Source organism: Pongo abelii, chromosome 5 (genome assembly GCF_028885655.2).
Source record: "Pongo abelii isolate AG06213 chromosome 5, NHGRI_mPonAbe1-v2.0_pri, whole genome shotgun sequence".
In the NCBI taxonomy this organism is placed as follows: domain Eukaryota; kingdom Metazoa; phylum Chordata; class Mammalia; order Primates; family Hominidae; genus Pongo; species Pongo abelii.
In genome coordinates this window covers 171,232,916-171,255,872 of record NC_071990.2, presented here as the reverse complement: position 1 = coordinate 171,255,872, position 22,957 = coordinate 171,232,916, and the positions used below count along the sequence as shown (strand labels likewise).

Here is a 22,957-nt window from a genome sequence, read left to right as displayed (position 1 = left end):
ACAAAAGCAGGGTGCTGTGTGCTACGTTCACAGCCGGCACCTGCTCAGGGTGCTGTGTGCTAGGTTCACAGCCAGCACCTGCTCTGGGTGCTGTGTGCTACGTTCGCAGCTGGCGCCCGCTCTGGGTGCTGTGTGCTACGTTCGCAGCCCGTGCCTGCTCAGGGTGCTGTGTGCTATGTTCACAGCTAGTTCATGCTCATTGACTAGCAGAGTCCTGGGTGTATGGTATTTAGTAAATTTATGATTGACTTAACAAATGAACAAAGATATTAGTTCATTCACTTCTGTGTGAAAACCAGAGTTTCTTCTCCGCATGTGGTGAGCACCAGTCAGATTCTGGTCAGACCAGCTTGGCTACTTTCCATCTCTCTCAGCGAAACACCAACACCCAGGCTCACAGCCAGGAGTGGGCCCGTCTGCCAAGAGGCTCATGCCCTCAGCCAGTGTCCGTCGCTGGCTCTGTGCTTCACTCTGCTCTGGATGGGTGATGCAGAGCAACCGAGAGAGGAAGGTTTGGTGCTGGTCCCCGAGATTCTCTTCTAGAGGAGCTCATGCTGGTGGGCAAGAAGCCGGATGTGCGTGGTAGATGGCCAGCAAGCTGACCTCAAAGACAGCCAGCTGACAGATGCTGAGGGACTGGGGTGCAGGGTGGGGGATTTGGGGCCGGTGGTCAGAGAAGACCCTTGGAGGAGGGTTTGGGCCTGGGGTCTGGGTGACTAAAGATCCAGCCTCTGAGGATGTGGTGGGAGAAGGACAGTGAGCTCAAGGACGGCATCTGAGGCACAGAAAGGCAGCCGGGAGGGAGGGGAAGCCTGGAAGGGGCAGGGCCAGACTGTGGGAGGAAGCTGTGAGAGTCGGCTCTTACTAAGTGCACTGGGAGGCCCCTGGGGGCTTTTTTTCCAGCGGGGTCTCCATCACTGATGTCCCTGTGGTTGCTATGTGGGGAGGGACTGGTGAGAGGGTGGGTGCAGGGACGGAGGATTGGGATGCCTGGCACTAGTGAGCCACTGACCTCTCTCTGCTGTTAGGCTGGGATCTGTTCTGAGCACTCTGTGGGATGTGGCCTCAGCTCCCCAGGAGAGGGCCCCAGGCTCGTCCCCATTTTATTATGATTGTGCTGGTCAGAAGGCGGCTAGGTGGCTTCCTGGGGACACTGAGTGAGGATGTACGCTGACCACTCCCATGGCCGGGATCCAGAGGGAGAAGATAGTGGAAACCTGGCTTTGCAGTAGTGGCCGCGGGTGCAGGAGGCTTGGAGGGGCCTGGTGGAACCCTGGTTTTGCAGTAGTGGCCACGGGTGCAGGAAGCTCGGAGGTGCCTGGTGGAACCCTGGCTTTGCAGTAGTGGCCACGGGTGCAGGAAGCTCGGAGGGGCCTGGTGGAACCCTGGGTTTGCAGTAGTGGCCACGGGTGCAGGAAGCTTGGAGGGGGCCTGGTGGAACCCTGGGTTTGCAGTAGTGGCCACAGGTGCAGGAGGCTCAGAGGGGCCTGGTGGAACCCTGGCTTTGCAGTAGTGGCTGTGGGGGCACGAGGCTCAGAGGGGCCTGGTGGAACCCTGGCTTTGCAGTAATGGCCGCGGGTGCAGGAAGCTTGGAGGGGGCCTGGTGGAACCCTGGGTTTGCAGTAGTGGCCACAGGTGCAGGAGGCTCGGAGGGGCCTGGTGGAACCCTGGCTTTGCAGTAATGGCAGCGGGTGCAGGAGGTACAGAGGGGGCCTGGGCCAGGGCTGTGCTCTTGGGACTTGCAGGTGGATTGGACTCCAGTTCCAGGGAGGGATAAGAATCAGAGGTGACACAGAGGTCTTGCCTTGTGGAGCCTAGTGATCAGGACACTTGCTGGTTTGGGGGAGGTTGGGATGGGGTGGCCTCTGTTCCTGGGGAGCGGGGAGGAGTTTTACACCTGATGGGCGTATTTCAGTGGAAGCCCCATGGATGGGTCTAAAGCTTGGGCAATCCTTCATTAGACGTGATGTTTAAATCCATGGGCAGGAGACAGGTGAGGCCACTGGAAAGAGGGAGGCGGAGAGGGGCAGACAGAGCCCCCGGGACATGGACCTCTGGCTGGAGCTGAACCACAGGTGTGGTGAGGGAGAGGGCTCCCTTCTGCCCCGGAAACTCCTGTCCCTGAACCATGATTTCCGTTGTCCGGTTGTGCATGGACTGTGTCAGAAACAGCAAATCCTGGTGTGGCTCTGTTCCTTTCACAGTGACAAAGGGGGTTGAAAAGCAAGCGGACACATTGAATGTGCAGAGGCCTGAGCTGAAGAAAAGAGCACGGGCTGGGGACCAGGGCCAGGCACACTTGTCACAGCCCTTCTGACTCAGAGGTTTTTATATCACCTCCCCTTGCTCTTCTCTCTGGCCTGAACCTGCTTCCTAAGCACCCCAAGGTGATCTGGGGATACTTGCCAGATGGGCGCTGCTTGGTGCAAGAGGCCTAGCTTTCAGCCTGTCTCAGCTTTTGATATGCCTTCCTCACTAAGCTTAATCAGTTCTAGCTTTTGATTTGCAGTGAGAAATCAAAACTCTCCCTTTCACTTGAATTCTTAGAGGCCATTGTAGGTTATTAATTGGCCTAATTTCAATATTGTTGCATCTCAGGGAATAGGGAGGCCCGAAGAGAGGGAGAGAGATGGAATGACCATTGGTGGGGAAGTGAGAGCACACACAATCCTCATCGATTTTGTTCACCATCTTACAGGGGTGCAATTTTTGATGGCCCCAAACAATTAAAGTAGTTAACACTGAAGGTCACTGATCACAGATCACCAGCACAGACAGAATAATAATAAAAAATGTGAAATAGCATAAGAATTATAAAGCATGACACAGAGCCGTGAAGTGAGCCCTTGTTGTTGGAGAAATGACACTTGCAGACTTGCCACAGACCTTCAGTTTGTTAAGATGCAGTATCCGTGCAGATGCATTGCCTGAAACTTCCATTATTCCAGAATGGCATGAGAAGGACCGTGGGCTCTGTGCACAGTCCTGGCCATGAGCGTTCCTGTCAGTGACCAGTGCCACAGAGGAGACAGCCAGCAAACTCACATCTGTGACAGCCCTGGAGGCAAGGTCAATATGTGTGATGAAGGGGCAAAAGGTCTCAGCAGGTGGAAAAGGCAGCCCAAGCTAGTCATCCAAATGGCCCATGCAGAATAGGAGGAAGCTTGCCTTCCAGGGGCACCAGACTGGGCCAGATCAAAGTCTCCACAATCTGGAAACCAAACTCCCCAAATGGAGGGCAGGTGAACGTAGGGGCTGAGAGGCAAAGAGGGGAAGTGAGGGAGACATTCAGTGTCTGGAACACTGGCACTTCCAGTCCAGCAGGAAACAGGCATGACCCAGGAAATAAGGGGCTCTTGGGATAGGGAGGATGAATTGGGTGTCCAGGCAGCTCAGTGCAAGAGGATGAAGTGACACACATCCACCTGCTGAAGCATGACCTCCACTCCAGGCATGACCTCCACTGCAGCGATGACCTCCCTCCACTCCAGGGGTGACCTCCCTCCACTCCAGGGGTGACCTCCCTCCACTCCAGGCATGACCTCCACTCCAGGCATGACCTCCCTCCACTCTAGGGATGACCTCCACTCCAGGGCAGGCGATAGGGGGAGGGGGCTTGGGCTATGCCCGCAGGAAGCCTGGGCCATGAATGCAGCCCCTGGGCCTCCTGATGTGGAGCGCATGGGCTCGGGTCCTCGCTGGGTTTACAAGGGGAGTGATAGCTGGGCAGGTGAAGAAGGGGGCCACACAAATGTCCAAGAAGGCCCTGCCACTGCCTTGGAATATTTGCACAACACCTGGGAAAGGGAATCTGTAGTTTTCGGGACATAATTAGAATTTATGCACAACAGAAATGAGTAGAAGATTCCTGCTCACCCCTTACAGCTGCCTGTGAGGCAGGAGGCTCCAGTCACACAAGACACAGAGCATCAGCTGATGACCACAGTTCCACAAGGCTTAGTGGGAATTCAATTAGGCAGCAGGCCAGGCTACATAGGCGCCCCAAAGGGCAGGAACCTGTTTATGCCTCATATGTACCGTGCTGTTTGCAGTGTCTGGGATGTGTTAGGTGCCACAGATGCTCAATGAGTATTTTTTGAATAAATGGATGAGCAAACGGAGCCTTAAACAAATCGACAAAGTGGCCCCTGTTCCTTTTCCTGTGTATGCTCCAAGTCAGTGCAGCTTGGGTGGAATCAAAGCCAGAGGGACTGGCCTCAGCCCTGGCCCTGGGAATTCTGGGCCCCACTCCAGGGAAGGATCCTGGTCCCAAGGACCCTAGGGTCGACAAGGCGAGGCCAGAGCCAGGAACTTTGATTTCTCCTCTGTAGAATGAGTGTGACAACAAACCCACCCCAGGGTGGTGGCCAGGATAACAGTGCCCTGCTGAGTTCCAGTCACTAAAGTCTTGCTGCTCCAAGCGTGATCTTGGAGCAGGGGAGCTTGTTCAAAACCCACCATCAGATTCCCCAACCCCACACCTACTGAGTTGGAATCTGCCTTTGGGCCAGGCCCAGTGTCCTGTGTGCGCATTTCAGCTGGAGAAGCCGTGCAGGGGAAGTCTGTCTGCTTGCTCTTTTGATAATTTTAACAAGCTCCAAGCAGCGCCCATCCGGCAAGTATCCCCAGATCACCTTGGGGTGCTTAGGAAGCAGGTTCAGGCCAGAGAGAAGAGTGAGGGGAGGTGATATAAAAACCTCTGAGTCAGAAGGGCTGTGACGAGTGTGCCTGGCCCTGGTCCCCAGCCCATGCTCTTTTCTTCAGCTCAGGCCTCTGCACATTCAGTGTGTCTGCTTGTTTTTCAACCCCCCTGCGTCACTGTGAAAGGAACAGAGCCACACCAGGATTTGCTGTTTCTGACGCAGTCCATGCACAACTGGACAACAGAAATCATGGTTCAGGGACAGGAGTTTCCGGGGCAGAAGGGAGCCCTCTCCCTCACCACACCTGTGGTTCAGCTCCAGCCAGAGGTCCATGCCCTGGGGCTTTGTCTGCCCCTCCCCGCCTCCCTCTTTCCAGTGGCCTCACCTGTCTCCTGCCCATGGATTTAAACATCATCTCTAAGGAAGGATTGCCCAGGCTTTAGACCCATCCATCGGGCTTCCACTGAAATATGCCCATCAGATGTAATACACACCATTGATAAGAAAGCAGAACAGCCTTATTGCTGATTGATAGGGAGAAAGTTTGAGTGTCCTGGAGAGAAAATCAAACCAGCCACAACATTCCCTGAAGCCAAAGCCTAATCTAAGCAAGGCTCTAACTCTGTTCAATTCTGTGAAGGCTGAGAGAGATGAGGAAGCTGCAGAAGAAAAGTTCGAAGCTGGCAGAGATTGGTTCATGAAGTTTAGGGAAGAAGCCATCTCTGTAAGACAAAAGCGCAAGGTGAAGTAGCAAGTGCTGTTGGAGCAGCTGCAGCAAGTGACCCAAAAGATCTAGCTAAAATCATTGTGGAGGTGGCTACACTCAACAGCCGATTTTCAATGAAGACAAAACAGCCTTGTATTAGAAGAAGAGGCCATCTCCAACTGTCATAGCTACAGAGGAGAAGTCAATGCCTGGCTTCAAAAATTCAAAGGCCAGGCTGTCTCTTTTATTAGAGGCTAGTGCAGCCAGTGACTTCAAGTTGAAGCCTGTGCTAATTTACCAATCTGAAAATCTTCAGGCTCTTTTTTTTTTTTAAACAATTTTAATTAGTTGAATATATTTTTATTTTATTTTATTTTATTGTTATTATACTTTAAGTTTTAGGGTATATGTGCACAACGTGCAGGTTAGTTACATATGTATACATGTACCATGTTGGTGTGCTGCACCCATTAACTCGTCATGAAAATCTTCAGGCTCTTAAGAGCTATGCTAAATGTATTATTATTATGCTCTTTAAATGGAACAACAAAGTCTAGATGACAGCAAGTCTGTTCTCAGCATGGCTGACTAAATATTTCAAGCCCACTGTTGAGAATTACTGCTCAAAAAACGGTCTATTTAGAATATTACTGCTCTTGGTCAATGCACCTGGTCACCCAAGAACTCTGATGGAGATGCTCAATGAGATGAATGTTGCTTTCATGCTTACTAACACAACATCCATTCTGCAGCCCATCGGTCAAGGAGTCATTTGGACTTTCAAGTCTTACTATTTAAGAAATACATTTCATGAGGCTATAGCTGCCATAGAGAGTGATTCCTCTGATGAATCTGGGCAAAGTCAACTGAAAACCTTTTGGAAAGGATTCACCATTCTAGATGCCACTAGGACATTCATGATTCATGGGAGAAGGAAAAATATCAACACTGACAGGAGTTTGGAGGAAGCGGATTCTTCCAAATCCCACCATGAGGGATGACCCTGAGGGTTCAAGGCTTCAGTGGAGGAAGTCACTGAAGATGTCACGGAATAAGCGAGAGAGGTAGAATTAGAAGCTGGGCCTGAGGATGGGACTGAATTGTCCTACTCTCATGATAAAACTTGAATAGATCAGGAGTTATTTCTTGTGGATGAGCAAAGAAAATGATTTTTACAGATGAAAAGTACTCCCAGCGAAGATGTTGTGAAATGCTTCACTCCTGGGGAAGATGTTGAGATAACAACAAATAGTTTAGAATATTACATAAGCTTAGTTGAAAAAACAGCAGCAGGGTTTCAGAGAATGGACACCAATTTTGAAACAAATTATTGTGTGGGTAAACTGCTATCAAAAACCATGACATGCTACAGAGAAACGTTGGATAAAAGAGTCAATAGATGCAGCAAACTTCATTGTGGTCTTACTCTAAGAACGTGCTACAGACACTCCAACCTTCAACAACCACCACCCTAATCAGTCAGCAGCCATCAGCATTGAGGCAAGACTCTCCACCAGCAAAAAGATGACGACTCATTGAAGGCTCAAGTGATGGTTAGTAGTTTTGAGCAATGAAATGTTTTTTAGAATTAAGATATGCACATTGTTCTATTAGACATAATGCTACTGCACCCTTAATAGGCAATAGTGGAGTGTAAACATCCCTTTTATATGCACTGGGAGAGCACAAATCTATGCAACTCACTTTATTGCAGAGATGTGGAACCAAGCCTGTGGTATCTCCAAGGTGTGCCTGTGTTAGTTCCCTGGGCCTGCTGTGATGAAGTATCACAAACAACACACATGTATTGTCCTGTGGTTCTGGAGTCCAGCAGTTTTAAACGCAGCATGTGGCAGGGCTGCACATCCTAGGAATGTTCTGGCAGAGGCCCCTTCCCTGTCTCCCACAGTTCGGGGGTTTCTGGCAGCCCTTGGTGACCTTGGCTAGTGGTTGCATCACTGCGGTCTCTGCTTCCTTCATCAAGTAGAGCTCGCCCTGTGTCTCCATCTTCATATTCTCTATTCTTATTAGAACACTAGCCATTAGATTTGGAGCCTGCCCTACATCATTTCGACGACATCTACCCTTGATTTCATCCACAAACACTGTGGTATTTCCAGTAAGCTCATTCACAGGTTCGGGGTGGATGTGAACTTGGGGGGACATGATTCCACCTGCTGCGTGTCTGTCCCTCGTCCTCCCGTGCTCGCACGAGATGGTGTTTCCCTCAGCATCGCTACTTTCCCGCCGAGGCCTCTGACTACTTTTTCTTTCATCCTCACATCTCCCTTCCTCCTCACCCCCAGGGGGCCGAGGGAAGATGCTGACCAGGGGCTGTCTCCTCTACTGCCCCTCTGGTCCCCTGCACAGTGGGGCCACGAAGTCCCGCCTCACCCTGCCAGGAACCTCTCTGTGACTTCCACCGACTATGAAGCCCATTCCATGCACCTGGCCTGGGCGCCGCCCCAGGAACCTGCTATTCTCTGCACCGTGAACACCTACCCACTCTCTCTGCCTGAAATACTTTCTCAACCGGGGACACCCCATTCACGGGCCATGTTCCAATCGGCTTACCTTCTGTCTCCTCTAAACAGACTTCCCTGATTCTGGGCTGCAAGATTTTACAGAAGGAGGGCCCCTCTTCTCTGCACCCGCCCATCGGCAAGTGGAGGGTCATTACTACATTCCTTCCTCCTCCCCAGTGAGTGTCACGGTCTTCACCGCATGCTCCTGAAGTGCTGAGCAGCAGAGCTGCGTGTCTTCAGCTTTAATCAGGAAACACGCATTCTGTGCACTGAGGAACAGGGGAGGCCGGGGCACGCGGAGCAGGGGATGCCGCCTTCCATGTTCTGGCCCCAGGAAAAACTAACCTGGAGGCAGAAAAACTCAAACTGATGAATGGATAATTATCCACTGAAAATTCTTTAAGGGGAACTGGGTTATACTTTTTTTGAATTTGAGATAACATCAATCTATTTAAACTACTTTTTAATTCAAATGATGACTTTGTCCCCAATAGCTTAAAAAGCAAAATAACGTACCTTAAACATGACACATACACTCTTGGAGGCTTTTGTCTGTGCATGTGTCAGAAACTGATGTTTGCCAAGTGATAAATAAACAGGTGCCGTTAGGAAAAACAGAGGTTTTCACAAATGAAAGCTCCTTCCCTCTCCCACACCCGCTCGCATATCCTCCCTGAAGACAGAGGCAATAAAGTGAAGCTTGCTCTTCATGGTGCCTGCCAACCTCTGCAGCGCTGGACCCCTGTGGGGGAATGCCAGGAGGCTTAAGAGACGCTCCCCTGCCGCAGACACAGTAAGGGCTGTGTCCACAGACATTCGCTCTAATGTTCTCTAACTAAGACTTGACGGGTCCATGGCCAGGGTGACAACTCCACACAAACGTGGAGGAACCCCACAGGCAGGTGCTGACATGAAGCAGGTGCAGGTGGCTCCAAGCAAAGCAGCAGCTCCCCAGTCACCATCCACCCCACCTGGGGAAGTAGCACCTCCCCCATCCAAGGTCCACCCCAACCCGGGAGAAGTAGCAGCTCCCCAGTCACCATCCACCCCACCTGGGGAAGTAGCACCTCCCCCATCCAAGGTCCACCCCAACCTGGGAGAAGCAGCAGCTCCCCAGTCACCATCCACCCAACCTGGGGAAGTAGCACCTCCCCCATCCATGGTCCACCCCAACCCGGGAGAAGCAGCAGCTCCCCTGTCTGCCATTAACCCTGACCTGGGAGAAACAACACATCCCCAGCCACCTTTCACTCTGACCTGGGAGAAACAGCCCCTCCACCATCCACCTTTTACACTGGCCTGGGAGAAGTGGCACCTCCCCCATCCACTGTCCAGCCCAACTTGGGAGAAGCAGCCCCTCCCCCATGTACCATCAACCCCCACCTTAGAGCAGCAGCTTCCCCTTTCCACTGTGTACCCTGACCTGGGAGAAGCAGCCCCTCCCCATCCATTGTCCACCCTGACCTCTGAGAAACGGCGCCCCCACCCCCATGCAGAGTGCACCCTGATTGCGGGTGACTCCTGGGTGTGGGAGGGGCGGGGGTTAGCTGCTGCCACTGCTTCTGGTTCTCTCGAGTCCTTGCTCTGTGCCTGCACATCAGGCTGTCCCTGTGATGGGGCCGCGCGAAAGTGTGCACCAAGGGGACTTGGCCGGGTACTGCACATCCACTGGGACACACCCTTCTACGGGTATTGCACATCCGCTGGGAGACATCTTCTAGGGGATCCTCACTGAGCAAATGAAGCAGAATTTGGGTTAAAATGAATTTTCCCAAAGCTGCAGTACAGTTTTTCAGTCCTCTAACTGCCTGAGATAAATGTTGGCAACTTCCTTTTACATTAAATTTTATTTTTGACACATACTAAACTTGATTATTGACCATAATAACTTTATTAATATACAGACTGATTATTGATACTCACCGATGTATTTTATGTGTTATTGAGAGTCACTCATTTGGTTTAGAAAGACCAATATCACACTGAGTAATTCGAAACATATTTAAGGCATAGAACTTGCATTTTTTTCTCTTAAGCAAAATGAGGAGTTCTAGCCAATTTTGCTAGTGTTATTTATAGCATCTTATTTCCTGAGAGAAGACAGGAAAAGTGAGTCCCTGCCTTCCCTCTCTCTGTCTGGCTCCTCCCAGGCCTGTCTGGCAGGGGCCGGGGTGCAGGAGGAGGAGGCCGCCTCCAGTACAGAGGGGCTGGACTTGGACCCCTGCAGCAGGTACTCGGAGCAAATGGTGAGATCAGAAGGGGGATGATGTCATTCCTTCGAAGGAATGAATTAAACGTGCTTCCTCATGTGTCTGATTGACAGCCCTGCACAGGAGAAGCGGCATATAAAGCCGCGCTGCCCCGGGAGCCGCTCGGCCACGTCCACCGGAGCGTCCTGCACTGCGGGGCCGGTCTCTCGCTCCAGCAGAGCTGAGCCTTTCTGACTCGGTCCGGAACGCTGAAACCAGTCATCACTGCATCTTTTTGGCAAACCAGGTACGATTATCTCTTAAACTCAATCAATTATTTCATCGTGCTCTAATTTTAAGAAATTAGAGTTCTCGAACTCTAAGAAGGGGAGAAGAAAAAGGAGCAATTTAGATTCTTAAGATGGGTGGTGTATCTATTAACACTAAACGGCAAGTGTTTCTTCACGTGGTGTTTTTACTGCCCACTTGAAGCGCAAGGCACGTGGCCGCTCCTAAGCTTTTCCTCCGTGGCTGTGCTTTCACCAGCTGGGCACCCCTTCCTCTCTGAGGGTTGTGGTTGCTGCTATTTTAATACATATACCTGCCTGGGAACCCGGGTAAATGCTTTGTTTTCAGCTTCAGAATAAGAAGATTCCACATGAGAGTTTGTTATTGAGGAGGGAATTAGAAACAACTCCCGGAATATCTGAAAAGTAACCGGAGATTAGAGAGAGACTCTGATTGTTAACATCATTATTAGTAGATTAGAGAGAGACTCTGATTGTTAACATCATTATTAGTAATTAGAGGGAGACTCTGATTGTTAACATTATTAGTGGATTAGAGAGAGACTCTGATTGTTAACATTATTAGTGGATTAGAGAGAGACTCTGATTGTTAACATTATTAGCAGATTAAAGAGAGACTCTGATTGTTAACATTATTAGTAGCTGAAAAGTGGTTTTGAATGTAACTAGAGAGTATTTGTGATAAGTCTATGGAAAATCCTGTGACTGCCGGGACACACAGCGACTTTTAACAGTCTTGGGGCAGTTTGCATATGAAAAGCGAGCTGGCAGGTTGCCTGGCTACCACTTAAGGAAGGTGGGTTTGGCTTCCCAGGACTGGGGGCTGAGCACCCAGGAGTCTGATGTTTAATCAGACTGCTGTTGGTGGTGGATGGCGGGTAAACAATTAGCTCTCTGCAAAACTATCTTTTACTTTGATTGTTCATATGAAAAGAGTTTTAAAAGACCTTTGCAATTTCAAACTACATTCTGCTGCAGACAGGCACTGAAATCTTTCTTTTGGAAAAACACAAGCATAAATGTGGATGTGTGGTGTGCAGAGGCTGGGGCAGGGGCGAGCGGCACTGGCTCATCCGTGGCTCCATCCCTGCCCGGTGTCCCTGGATGGGCTGAGGCCAGGTAGCCTGGCTGCTCATCCTTCCTGTGGGATGGAGCCTCACTGTCCTTTGACAATCCACAGCAGGGGATGCTTTGTTAGCCTCCTGCTCTTATAAGAATCCACCTCAAGGCAGAGACAGGAGGATCTGGTTTCGTCAAAGGAGTTTGATTTACTTTTTCTAACCTGTCCTTATGAAGCTGGGCATCCAGAACTTTCGCATTTACCATCCTGTTCTTGGCTGGCCTCTGCAGGGCCAGCCCCACACAGCTGTCCTTAGGGGACTGCGATGTGCCCGGCAGTGTGGGCTGATGAGGTGGAGAGGTGGGAAGAGCCTGCCAAGGCTGTACCTGAGCTGTGTATTCTAGCACCGCTCTGTGGTGCTTACTGCGTGCAGGTACTGTTCTAAGCGAACGGCCAAGTGTTCACTCATGTCAAGAGTGAAGATGAGTGTGTTCAACCCTCTTAAGAGCTCCATAGAAAGGTCCTATCAGCACCACCATTATTACTGCGGCTGCCTCGGGTAGTTAGAGTAGAAAGCGCCCCAGACCCAGAGGCACGTTCTGCTCCTGTAACCCATGCCTGTGGCTGGCTGGGCTAAGTCAGCCCCTGGTGAAGTTTCGTTTGCCGAATTCATCTCTCATAACAACCCGATGAGGTGGGCATTTTACGTGACGCTATGTTTCATTCTACGGATGAGGAAACGGAGACAGAGAAGTTAAGTAAGTTTCCCTAGGTTGCACAGCTGGTGCTCAGCATTGCTCAGCCTGGTGCTGGCTCCGGCCACAGGCCGTGCTGCTTCCGGAGCCAGGACAGATGAAACAATTACCAAGGACCCCGGGGGCGGCACTGGGGGGAGCAGATGGTTTGGGGGGGTCCCAGGAGCAGATGGGTGGGGGGTCTGGAGGTGCTGCCAAGCATTTCTCTTCTTCTGAGGAACGTTTCTCTATTCCTGGAAGGTGAGGATTTCCAGGTTACCAAATGTTGTTTCTGGAGAGGGAGAGTCCTTGGATTAACAACGAGAAGTTAACGGCCTTTGATATTCTAAATATGGGAAGAATTGGGGTCTTAGTCTTCCCTTCAACCTAGAGCAGGGTGTGACCAATTGCTGGAAGGGACCTGGGGAGCCCTGGGACCCGCAGGCTCATGCTCGCCCGGGAGAGGAGAAGCTGAGACCCACAGGGTTAATCGCGCAGCCGGGCTTTGGACCACATCTCCTGACTTCGGGGCCAGCCTCCACTGAGCTGTGCCAACTTAAAATCCCCAAGAATGGAAAAACAGGCCTGCAGGAAAATAAAGAGACAGGGTCAAAATGATGGCTAAGTCAAGTGTTCTGTTTTTTTGTAAGTATAATTCACCAAATTAAGTTTATTTCTAACTTTTTTTTACAGTTGATATTCATTCTATTTAATTAGGTTATGCATAACTGTTTTTTGCTGGATATTTACACAAAATGCGTTCACAGATTCCTTTTGTCAGGCTGGATATTTTTCTAAATTCAAACTTTCTAGATCTAAGTCCTGTCTACGAGTCGTATAAACAGAAGTGCTCCAGGCAAGCGCTGAACTCGCCAATCTTCCATTTGTGCATCTGTAAAATGAGGACAGAGCACCACTTACCTCCCAGGCTATTATGAAGATGAAATAATAGGAATATTTAGAACGTGATGAGCACAGTGCTTGCCGGCAAATGCTAGCCCAACAAATCTTAGTTATAGTTAGAAGAATCCTGCTTGAAGAGTAAATTTCCTCCTTCGCTCTCAGTTTGCCACAAATCCAGCTGGTGCTGAGTTTTATGTGCAAACTGTTTTCAATGGTCATGAGAGTCACCGGTCCAGTCTTGCTCACAGGCAGGCTTGCAGCTGTGGACTCATCACTAACAAGGGTTTCCTGTATTCCCAGGAGCTAAGCTGCAGGAGGCAGGATGGTCTGGAGGCTGGTCCTGCTGGCTCTGTGGGTGTGGCCCAGCATGGAAGGTGAGTGTCCTTAGAGCCTGTGGTCTCTCTCCGGCTTGTGAGATGTGGCTTAGCTGCAAGGGGAGAGATGACAAAATAAAGTGTGTGGTTGGACAATCTTACCTGTGAGGACCTTCTAGCTCCTTTATAAATAAAATAGTAACTTACTTCTGAGCCAATATGACATGAGATAATTTATCTTTGGAAAATTCAGGTGTTAGAGAAAAATGTGATTCCACCTAGAGTCGTACAGTTTATCCTTTTTTCTCTAGAGGATGTTCACAGCACTGCAAGTATTTGGTGTTTGTTGAATTCTTTTTGCTCCACTTTCTTCCTCCTTTAAATATTTTCCCATGTGTTTGTTTACTTTTCTACAGTATGATTTTTAATGACCACATAATATTTCATCACAGATAAAGCCTGATCTTTTTCAATCAATTCCCACTTAGATTGGTTTATTTTCATTAGCATAAATGATGACACAAAAAATATTGACGTGGATAAATCTTAAGGAGCATTTGTGATTATATCCTTTGGATAGGTTACAAAATTAGAATTGCCGAATCAAAGCTTTTAATTCTTGCCAAGTAACTCTATGGAAAGTGGTCCAATGCCCACTTCTATCAGCAACCCTGTGTATGATACTCTTCTAATTTGCTAAATATTAGATGAAAAGGAAGGCTTTGTTTAAACTTTCCGTTCAGTGTATTACTTTTATTTTTATTTTTATTTTTTTTTGGGGGGACGGAGTCCTGCTCTGTCACCCAGGCTGGAGTGCAGTGGTGTGATCTGGGCTCACTGCAAGCTCTGCCTCCCGGGTTCCCGCCGTTCTCCTGCCTCAGCCTCCCGAGTAGCTGGGACTACAGGTGCCCACCACCACGCCCGGCTAATTTTTTGTATTTTTAGTAGAGACGGGGTTTCACCGTGTTAGCCAGGATGATCTCCATCTCCTGACCTCGTGATCCGCCCGCCTCGGCCTCCCAAAGTGTTGGGATTACAGGTGTGAGCCACCGCGCCCGGCTTTGAATTATTTAAACTGTTATGATTTTGGTGAGATCTGATCACTTTTCTTGCCAATAGCTTAGGTGGTGACTTAAAACCATTTGTTTCTATACTTGACACTGACCACTCTTTCAGATCCTTACCCACAGGGTGCATTAAGAGTTGGAAAATACATTTTTACAAAATAACAACCTGCTGACATAACTGGTTTTAGGCAGTTGATCTCAACAAGAAAGCGACATACAATTTAGCCACTTTCTGACACTCTATCAATAGCAAGGCTAAAGATCCATGTCTTTCCCAGTTTATTCATTTATTTGGTTTTTTCCTGAGCAATCAACTGGTAGACAGGACAGCTGCTTTTCAGCCTCAGATCTGAGACGGAAGAGCCAGACAGAGCGACCTGGGACATGTGCCAGAATGTCAGTCGAGGCCCGAATTCCCTCACCAAGAAGGTCGGGCTATGCAAAGGGCCAGCTGAACGGACAGGGCGCTGCCTGGCCCCACCGATTTACCTTCTGGCACACGCTCCTCGACCAGCCAGGGGCAGAAACTGACCCCACAGACCCGCAGCTGCGTTGGGACCACACTCTGAGTAGCAGCACTGGCACGGAGGATAGTGGCTTTTCATCGGAGGTGGCTCCAGCATTCCTATAAAAAAGGGAGAGAAGCTGCGGGATGTTGGGAGGCCTCGTTAATTTCCTTACACTCGAGGTTCTGGTTTGTCACCCTGGGTCAGGCCAACCTCGCCCTCTTCCGCTACCTCACCCTTCTCCACTGCGGTTCCCTTTGCAGCTGGTCACCAGGACAAAGACACGACCTTCGACCTTTTCAGTATCAGCAACATCAACCGCAAGACCATTGGCGCCAAGCAGTTCCGCGGGCCCGACCCCGGCATGCCGGCTTACCGCTTCGTGCGCTTTGACTACATCCCACCCGTGAACGCAGATGACCTCAGCAAGATCACCAAGATCATGCGGCAGAAGGAGGGCTTCTTCCTCACGGCCCAGCTCAAGCAGGACGGCAAGTCCAGGGGCACGCTGCTGGCTCTGGAGGGCCCCGGTCTCTCCCAGAGGCAGTTCGAGATCGTCTCCAATGGCCCCGCGGACACGCTGGACCTCACCTACTGGATCGACGGCACCCGGCACATGGTCTCCCTGGAGGACGTCGGCCTGGCTGACTCGCAGTGGAAGAACGTCACCGTGCAGGTGGCTGGTGAGACCTACAGCTTGCACGTGGGCTGCGACCTCATAGACAGCTTCGCTCTGGACGAGCCCTTCTACGAGCACCTGCAGGCGGAAAAGAGCCGGATGTACGTGGCCAAAGGTTCTGCCAGAGAGAGTCACTTCAGGGTACGCTCTGCAGGGAGGTGGCCGCCCTGAGGGAGGAAAGAGCTTTGCTGGGAACTGATCTGCTAGTGCGTCTGGTAATGCGATGCTTGAGCGGGTAATGCGATGCTTGAGTGGTACATTGCTCCCTCCCGGATGTGTAGGGCCTTGTAAATAAGTACATGGTTAAACTCAGTAATTTGAGTAAAAGGCCTAGAGATGCATAGCTTGTTGTTGAGTCAGTTTCTTATGGGTGTCCAGGAATTCCACACCATATAGGATTGGCCCAGCCCCATCGTAACTAAGAACCTGGCCTTAGAGAAGCACACTGCACATCCACACACGTGCTCACACACATGCATGCACACACTACATGCACATGCACACACTGTACACCACACGCAGCCACAGGCATGTGCACACATGCACACACACACCACACACATGCAAACACACATGCACACAAACACATGAACACACATCCAAAGACATACACAAACACTGCATATGCACTCACACTCGCATATGTATATACATCACACATGTACACACACCACGAAACACACGCACAGACATGCACACACACACCTCACCACATACACATGCATGTGAACACACCCTCACATATGCATGGCCATGTGCACACAAACACCATACATGGGCATGCACATGCAGACACACATAAACACCATTCATACACTCATGTGCACACAGGCACACCACACAGACATGTGAACACACACATGCACACACGTGCACACACCCTACATGGGCACCCATGCACATACACAAATAAACACCATGTATACACTCACATTTGCAGATGTGTGCACATGCCACACATGCACACACACACACCACACATACATGTGAACACACTCTCACACATGCACACGTGCACACAACCATATGTAAGTACTTATACATACGTGTGCACAAAACAAGTGTGCACACACCACACACAGCCATGCAATGCACACACACCACACACATGTGAACACACACATACACACATGAGCACAAAAGAACCATACACAGTCACACACATCACATGCACATACCTACACACATAAACACCATAAATACACTCACACTCACATCCCCCACACACATAAACACACGAACATCATATAGATGCACACACAGAACCACACATGTACACACACATACACGTGCACACATGCACACACATACACACATATACATACACACAAACACCTCATGCAAACTCATGCATGCACATACATCCATCTCACATGTGTACACAAACAGGCACACATGCACACATAATGCATGCAGAGCCACAGGCAGTTGTCGGCATATACATACTTTCACACATGCACTCACCCTTTCACATGCAAACACCACACACAAGCACACACACACACAACAATGCACGCCTTTCTAAGCCACGATTAATCAGAGAGGGCTGCCCCAGGTGTGCTTCCCTAACTGCACTAATCATCATCAGTTGAGATTGAGGCTGGTTTGATGATTAAGGAATCAACCCTATTCAAATGTTTCTAGCAATCCCAGACTCTTTTGATCACAACCGAAACCACTCCTAAATGTTTGCTTTAGTAGCGAAATGATGGGAGAGCAAAGTAGCAGGTGCCCTTTTCCAAGGGAAAGGGCTGGTGATTCATGAGGGAATGGTTTCATGTCCATTTTGGTTAAAATATGTTTGGAAATGAATCTTAAACTGCAGGTCTTTAGAATCACAATGGTGTGTGGTACATTGCTCCCTCCCGGATGTGTAGGGCCTTGTAAATAAGTACATGGTTAAACTCAGTAATTTGAGTAAAAGGCCTAGAGATGCATAGCTTGTTGTTGAGTCAGTTTCTTATGGGTGTCCAGGAATTCCACACCATATAGGATTGGCCCAGCCCCATCGTAACTCAGCTGCGGAAGGCGCTCCTGCAGGCCCAGGGTCTGTGTCTCTGAGTGGACCAGTGGGCCTCTGTGGGCCCCTTAGCCCAATGCAGAAACTCGCTAATCATGACTGACTTGCAAGGAACGAATGGCCTTGAACATCCACACACATGCCCAGCACACACAGCAGGCCACACCTCTCCAAGGGCCATCTCACTCTTATTTATGAAACATTTCCTTCTTCTAGGTAGATTTCTCACATTACACTTCCATTTCTTGTGTCATGCTTAAAAACAAAATTTCAAAAGTACTATATACAGAAAAACTGATTAAAAGAGATTGCAAACCTGCTACGTAGAAGGAAATACTCTCACTACTTGAAGATTCCAACTTGTATTTTTAGAATGTCAGTTAGCTTGGCATCAAACATCCAATGCTCTATTTTTCTGCTTGTGTGTATTTACAGGGTTTGCTTCAGAACGTCCACCTAGTGTTTGAAAACTCTGTAGAAGATATTCTAAGCAAGAAGGGTTGCCAGCAAGGCCAGGGAGGTAGGTGTGTTTTGAAAAATGCATTTTATATGCTGGCTTGGATGGGTTTCTATTGTGACATGGTGTGTGTGTGTGTGTGTGTGTGTGTATGTGTGTGCATGCATGCTTGTAAAAATTTAAGTAAAAATATTTGGGTAACTACCACTATTGTCTTTGAGTGACTTAGCTGGTCAACTTAGACATGTTGATATCTGAAAATAATAAATTGATTAAACAGTTAATTTTAAGTAGGTTTTAATAATCCAAACAATTTTATTATAGAAGACAAAATATAAATAGCTGGTACTTTAATATGAGTTGAAATATAGACAACTTTTCCAGTATATTAATGTGTGATGCTCGTCTGCCTAAGCAAAGTCATAGATATTTGTCGAACTTGACTTACGGAAGTATTCTTTTTTTTTTTTGAGCCAGAGTCTCACTCTGTCAACCAGGCTGGAGTGCAGTGGCACGATCTGGGCTCACTGTAAGCTCTGCCTCCCAGGTTCATCTCATTCTTCTGCCTCAGCCTCTCGAGTAGCTGGGACTACAGGCACCTGCCACCACACCCGGCTGATTTTTTGTATTTTTAGTAGAGACAGGGTTTCACCATGTTAGCCAGGATGGTCTCAATCTCCTGACCTCGTGATCCGCCCACCTTGGCCTCCCAAAGTGCTGGGATTACAGGTGTGAGCCACCTGGAAGTTTTCTTATACTGTTCATAGTTGTTGACTCCATCATATGATGGAAATCTGTGCTACTTAAATCATTGACAGATGATCTCATCTTTTCTGTTACAATTGTGAATGATATTTCCAAGCATACTTTCCAATATTTTCTTGAGCATTTAATTCTGAAGGTCACTATGACAGGTTCATTAAATGCCATACATCATTTAATCTTCAGAATGATTACATGAGATGGGCACTTTCACTTTCTTCGTTTTACAAAGATGAAGGCTGGTGCCCCAGGTGGGGCTGTGTGGCTGCTGCGTCGAGCTCCCCAGTGAGCAGGGAGCGGGGCTGCTGCCTGGGTCTGACAGCCTCAAGGCAGAGCTCGTGTCTGCCACACGGTGTGGCTGTGTGCGCATGAAGGCCAGGCCATTTCAATTCCAAATTATGACAAGTGTAAACTGTTATGTCATGAATCTATACATCAGGAATATGTGGGATTTGGTATCTTTGATGCACAATGACTCTGTGATCCCACCGCCTACATCAGAACCGGGGTGCGTACCCACTCTTCAGTTACACTTTGCAGGTCCTGGTCATTGCACAAGTCCTGTGAGGAAAGAGAACAAGGAGACATTTGATCATCAATGCAGGGAGAAGGGTGTTCTAAGACCAACCCTCATTCCAGCTCCAACTGTCACCCCACCATGACCCTCGCTGTTACCTGAGGGGAGATTTGCAGCACAGGCGGAGTTATCTTGGCTCCTGCACTCTGCGTGCCAGGCCTTCAGCTTCATGAGGCAGTGCTCTTCCTGGGGCTCCTGGGGTGCAGGTGACTCTGGGGCTTTTGGGTACTTTTTGTTGCAATAATGTTTTTTCAGTCTGATATATTTATATGTATAGGTGTGTGTCTGTGTGTGTGTGTGTGTGTGTGTATTTTCACTAATATAGAAAAATGTTGTTTTTATAAACAAAACATATATGCAAATATTCTTTGTATAAAAGAAATATACCCTTCGTGGTGTTCCTAATCACATGTTTGCACTATAATTTCACATGGGTTCAGTTAAACTAGAGCTAAGGTTGTCCATGGAATGTTGAGTCAGTTGTCATAATGGTTAGTGAGTAAAACCTACTATGACAAACATGACTTACACCTCGATGTGAGCAAACACCTTGTGTGTGTGTGTGTGTGTTACCAGCATATGCCCTTGTAGGTGCAGCCTCCTTCAGCAGGTATTTCCTAGGCTCACAGGTACAAGTCAATAATCCCTGGAACTATTAAAAGCAAACCTTTAAAACTTATGGGAAACTCTTAGATCTTCCAAAAAAAAAAAAAAAACACTTACAGAGAAATCTAGATCTGTTATCTCCAGATGTAGAATAAGTATGGATCTATATACATATACATATATCCACCATATGTGGCAATCACCCATGAGTTAGTCTACTCAAAGCCAGGTGGATGCCAATGTCCCATTTGGAGATCTTTGCCAACAAAGACTTCTTCTTCACTGGTTATGTCAGACTTAAGGAAAATTTGTCTTATAGAAACAGCTAGTTCATGGATTGGTGCTTGGTAACGAAACCCCCTTTTTCACTGTTTGTTAAAAGTGAGAGTAACCTTGTGAAGAGGCTGAGCCATTATTATTTCACAACTGAGAATATTGCCAGAAGCCTGGAGAAATGCAAGTTAGCTGGAAGGTTTTACTACCAGGTAAAAACTACATTCCTGTCACAGCCAGAGCAGAAGCAAAGATATATGCGGCCTTTTGTTTAACTTTTAAAGGAATGAAAAACAAATACCCTAGGTTAGTTAAATATCAGTGTGCTGGGTAAAATCCACTCAGGGTGGTTTCTTTGTCTCCATTAATACATTGATATTGACCTGATTGTACATGGTTATGGGCATCCTGAATCCGAGGCGAAGCTTCTGAGCTTAGTGTGAATTGCAGCACAGTTTATAACCAAGTGATTGAAAACTCGATGAGGGAATGCCTGACAGCGCTGTAAAATGTCTAAGTCATTCCTCAATAATGGACCGCCCGAGAGAAGTCAGGCATTTCAAAGATGGGCTCCTCACCCCTGAGAGGGAACGGGGTCCTAGATGGGGGTGAGGTGTGCTCCGGCCTAGAGCCTGGGGCCCAACTGCATCCACACAGGCACCGCTGACCTGAGGACTGGACCCCGCCTCCATCCCTGACTCACCTCAGGTCAATTTGTAAATTACATTCGATACCCACCCAGGTCCCAAGATCTGGGGCTTCAGAGGGAGTGCTGGGAAGGTGGGGAGGTGGGAAGGTGGGGAGGTGGGAAGGTGGGAAGGTGGGGAGGTGGGGAGGTGGGGAGGTGGGGAGGTGGGAAGGTGGGGAGGTGGGGAGGTGGGGAGGTGGGGAGGTGGGAAGGTGGGAGTGGTGGGGAGGTGGGAAGGTGGGGAGGTGGGAAGGTGGGGAGGTGGGGAGGTGGGGAGGTGGGGAGGTGGGAAGGTGGGGAGGTGGGGAGGTGGGGAGGTGGGAAGGTGGGGAGGTGGGGAGGTGGGGAGGTGGGGAGGTGGGGAGGTGGGGAGGTGGGGAGGTGGGAAGGTGGGAGTGGTGGGGAGGTGGGAAGGTGGGGAGGTGGGGAGGTGGGGAGGTGGGGAGGTGGGGAGGTGGGGAGGTGGGGAGGTGGGAGTGGTGGGGAGGTGGGAAGGTGGGAAGGTGGGGAGGTGGGGAGGTGGGGAGGTGGGGAGGTGGGAAGGTGGGAGTGGTGGGAAGGTGGGAAGGTGGGGAGGTGGGGAGGTGGGGAGGTGGGGAGGTGGGGAGGTGGGAAGGTGGGAAGGTGGGAGTGGTGGGGAGGTGGGGAGGTGGGGAGGTGGGGAGGTGGGGAGGTGGGGAGGTGGGGAGGTGGGGAGGTGGGGAGGTGGGAGTGGTGGGGAGGTGGGGAGGTGGGGAGGTGGGGAGGTGGGGAGGTGGGGAGGTGGGGAGGTGGGAAGGTGGGAGTGGTGGGGAGGTGGGGAGGTGGGGAGGTGGGGAGGTGGGGAGGTGGGGAGGTGGGAGTGGTGGGGAGGTGGGGAGGTGGGGAGGTGGGGAGGTGGGGAGGTGGGGAAGGTGGGGAGGTGGGGAGGTGGGGAGGTGGGGAGGTGGGAAGGTGGGAGTGGTGGGAAGGTGGGGAGGTGGGGAGGTGGGGAGGTGGGAAGGTGGGAAGGTGGGAAGGTGGGAGTGGTGGGGAGGTGGGAAGGTGGGAAGGCGGGGAGGTGGGAAGGCCAGGACGAACAAGGCACAGTCTCAAGGGGACTGGCTATTTGAGCAAGAGGATGAGTGAATTTTCTTTAAAGCAGAGCAAGGAGCCGTAAGAAAGGGTGTTTGGGGATGAAAAAAAAGGATGAAGAGTCGAGAGGAGCCGTCAGAACATATGGGGGATGTGTTGTTCAAGAAGCAGATTTGTGGTCGGAAGCTTTGGAAAGAGGGGACCTGGGTCTGAGTGACATGCGTGGCCGCTGCTGCTTCTGCGTTTGGACTGTGCGGGCCTCTCCTATACTGATGTGTCCCCCCACTCCTGAGCTAACCGCTGCTCTGCTCCTTCTGTGACGTGTGGCAGTGTGGGAAACAGCTGCCGTCCCCTGTCCCTGCTGTTCCTGGTGTCACCCAGCACCAGGCCGCTCTGGGAGCCAGGGCAGGTCATCCTCCCTGTGTTCCCGGCCCCTGCTGCTGGCCCCGTCCTCCGTGACGCTCACAGCCCCTCTGTGCTTCCCCTCAGCTGAGATCAACACCATCAGTGAGAACACGGAGACGCTGCGCCTGGGTCCGCATGTCACCACCGAGTACGTGGGCCCCAGCTCGGAGAGGAGGCCCGAGGTGTGCGAACGCTCCTGCGAGGAGCTGGGAAACATGGTCCAGGAGCTCTCGGGGCTCCACGTCCTCGTGAACCAGCTCAGTGAGAACCTCAAGAGAGTGGTGGGTACCCACACGGGGGCTGCAGGGGTCATAGGGCACGGGCAGCTCCGCCGCTGGCCCATCTCTGCAGGTCTCAACATTCCCTGGCCTGCCAGTGCCTTGTGCTGGATGTAAAAACCCACAGTTCACAGGGGAGGTGTCTGCCAGGCTCCTCAGGATCCTTGTTCAATATTCAGCATTGTTAGAGGGAAGTTGGGTAGA

The 22,957-nt window shown here is 50.1% G+C and overlaps 1 protein-coding gene across 1 annotated transcript in view; it reads left to right on the top strand.

The window, feature by feature from the left end:
* Positions 1–9,985: 9,985 nt before the first annotated feature.
* Positions 9,986–22,957, top strand: part of THBS2 (thrombospondin 2) — a 39,502-nt gene continuing 26,530 nt past the window's right edge. The window contains exons 1-6 of the mRNA XM_024248277.3: positions 9,986–10,104; positions 10,198–10,370; positions 13,369–13,442; positions 15,219–15,775; positions 18,090–18,174; positions 22,560–22,756. Coding sequence (XP_024104045.1) covers positions 13,391–13,442; positions 15,219–15,775; positions 18,090–18,174; positions 22,560–22,756 — 891 coding nt within the window. The 5' untranslated portion in view covers positions 9,986–10,104; positions 10,198–10,370; positions 13,369–13,390. The remainder of the gene's footprint in view (positions 10,105–10,197; positions 10,371–13,368; positions 13,443–15,218; positions 15,776–18,089; positions 18,175–22,559; positions 22,757–22,957) is intronic.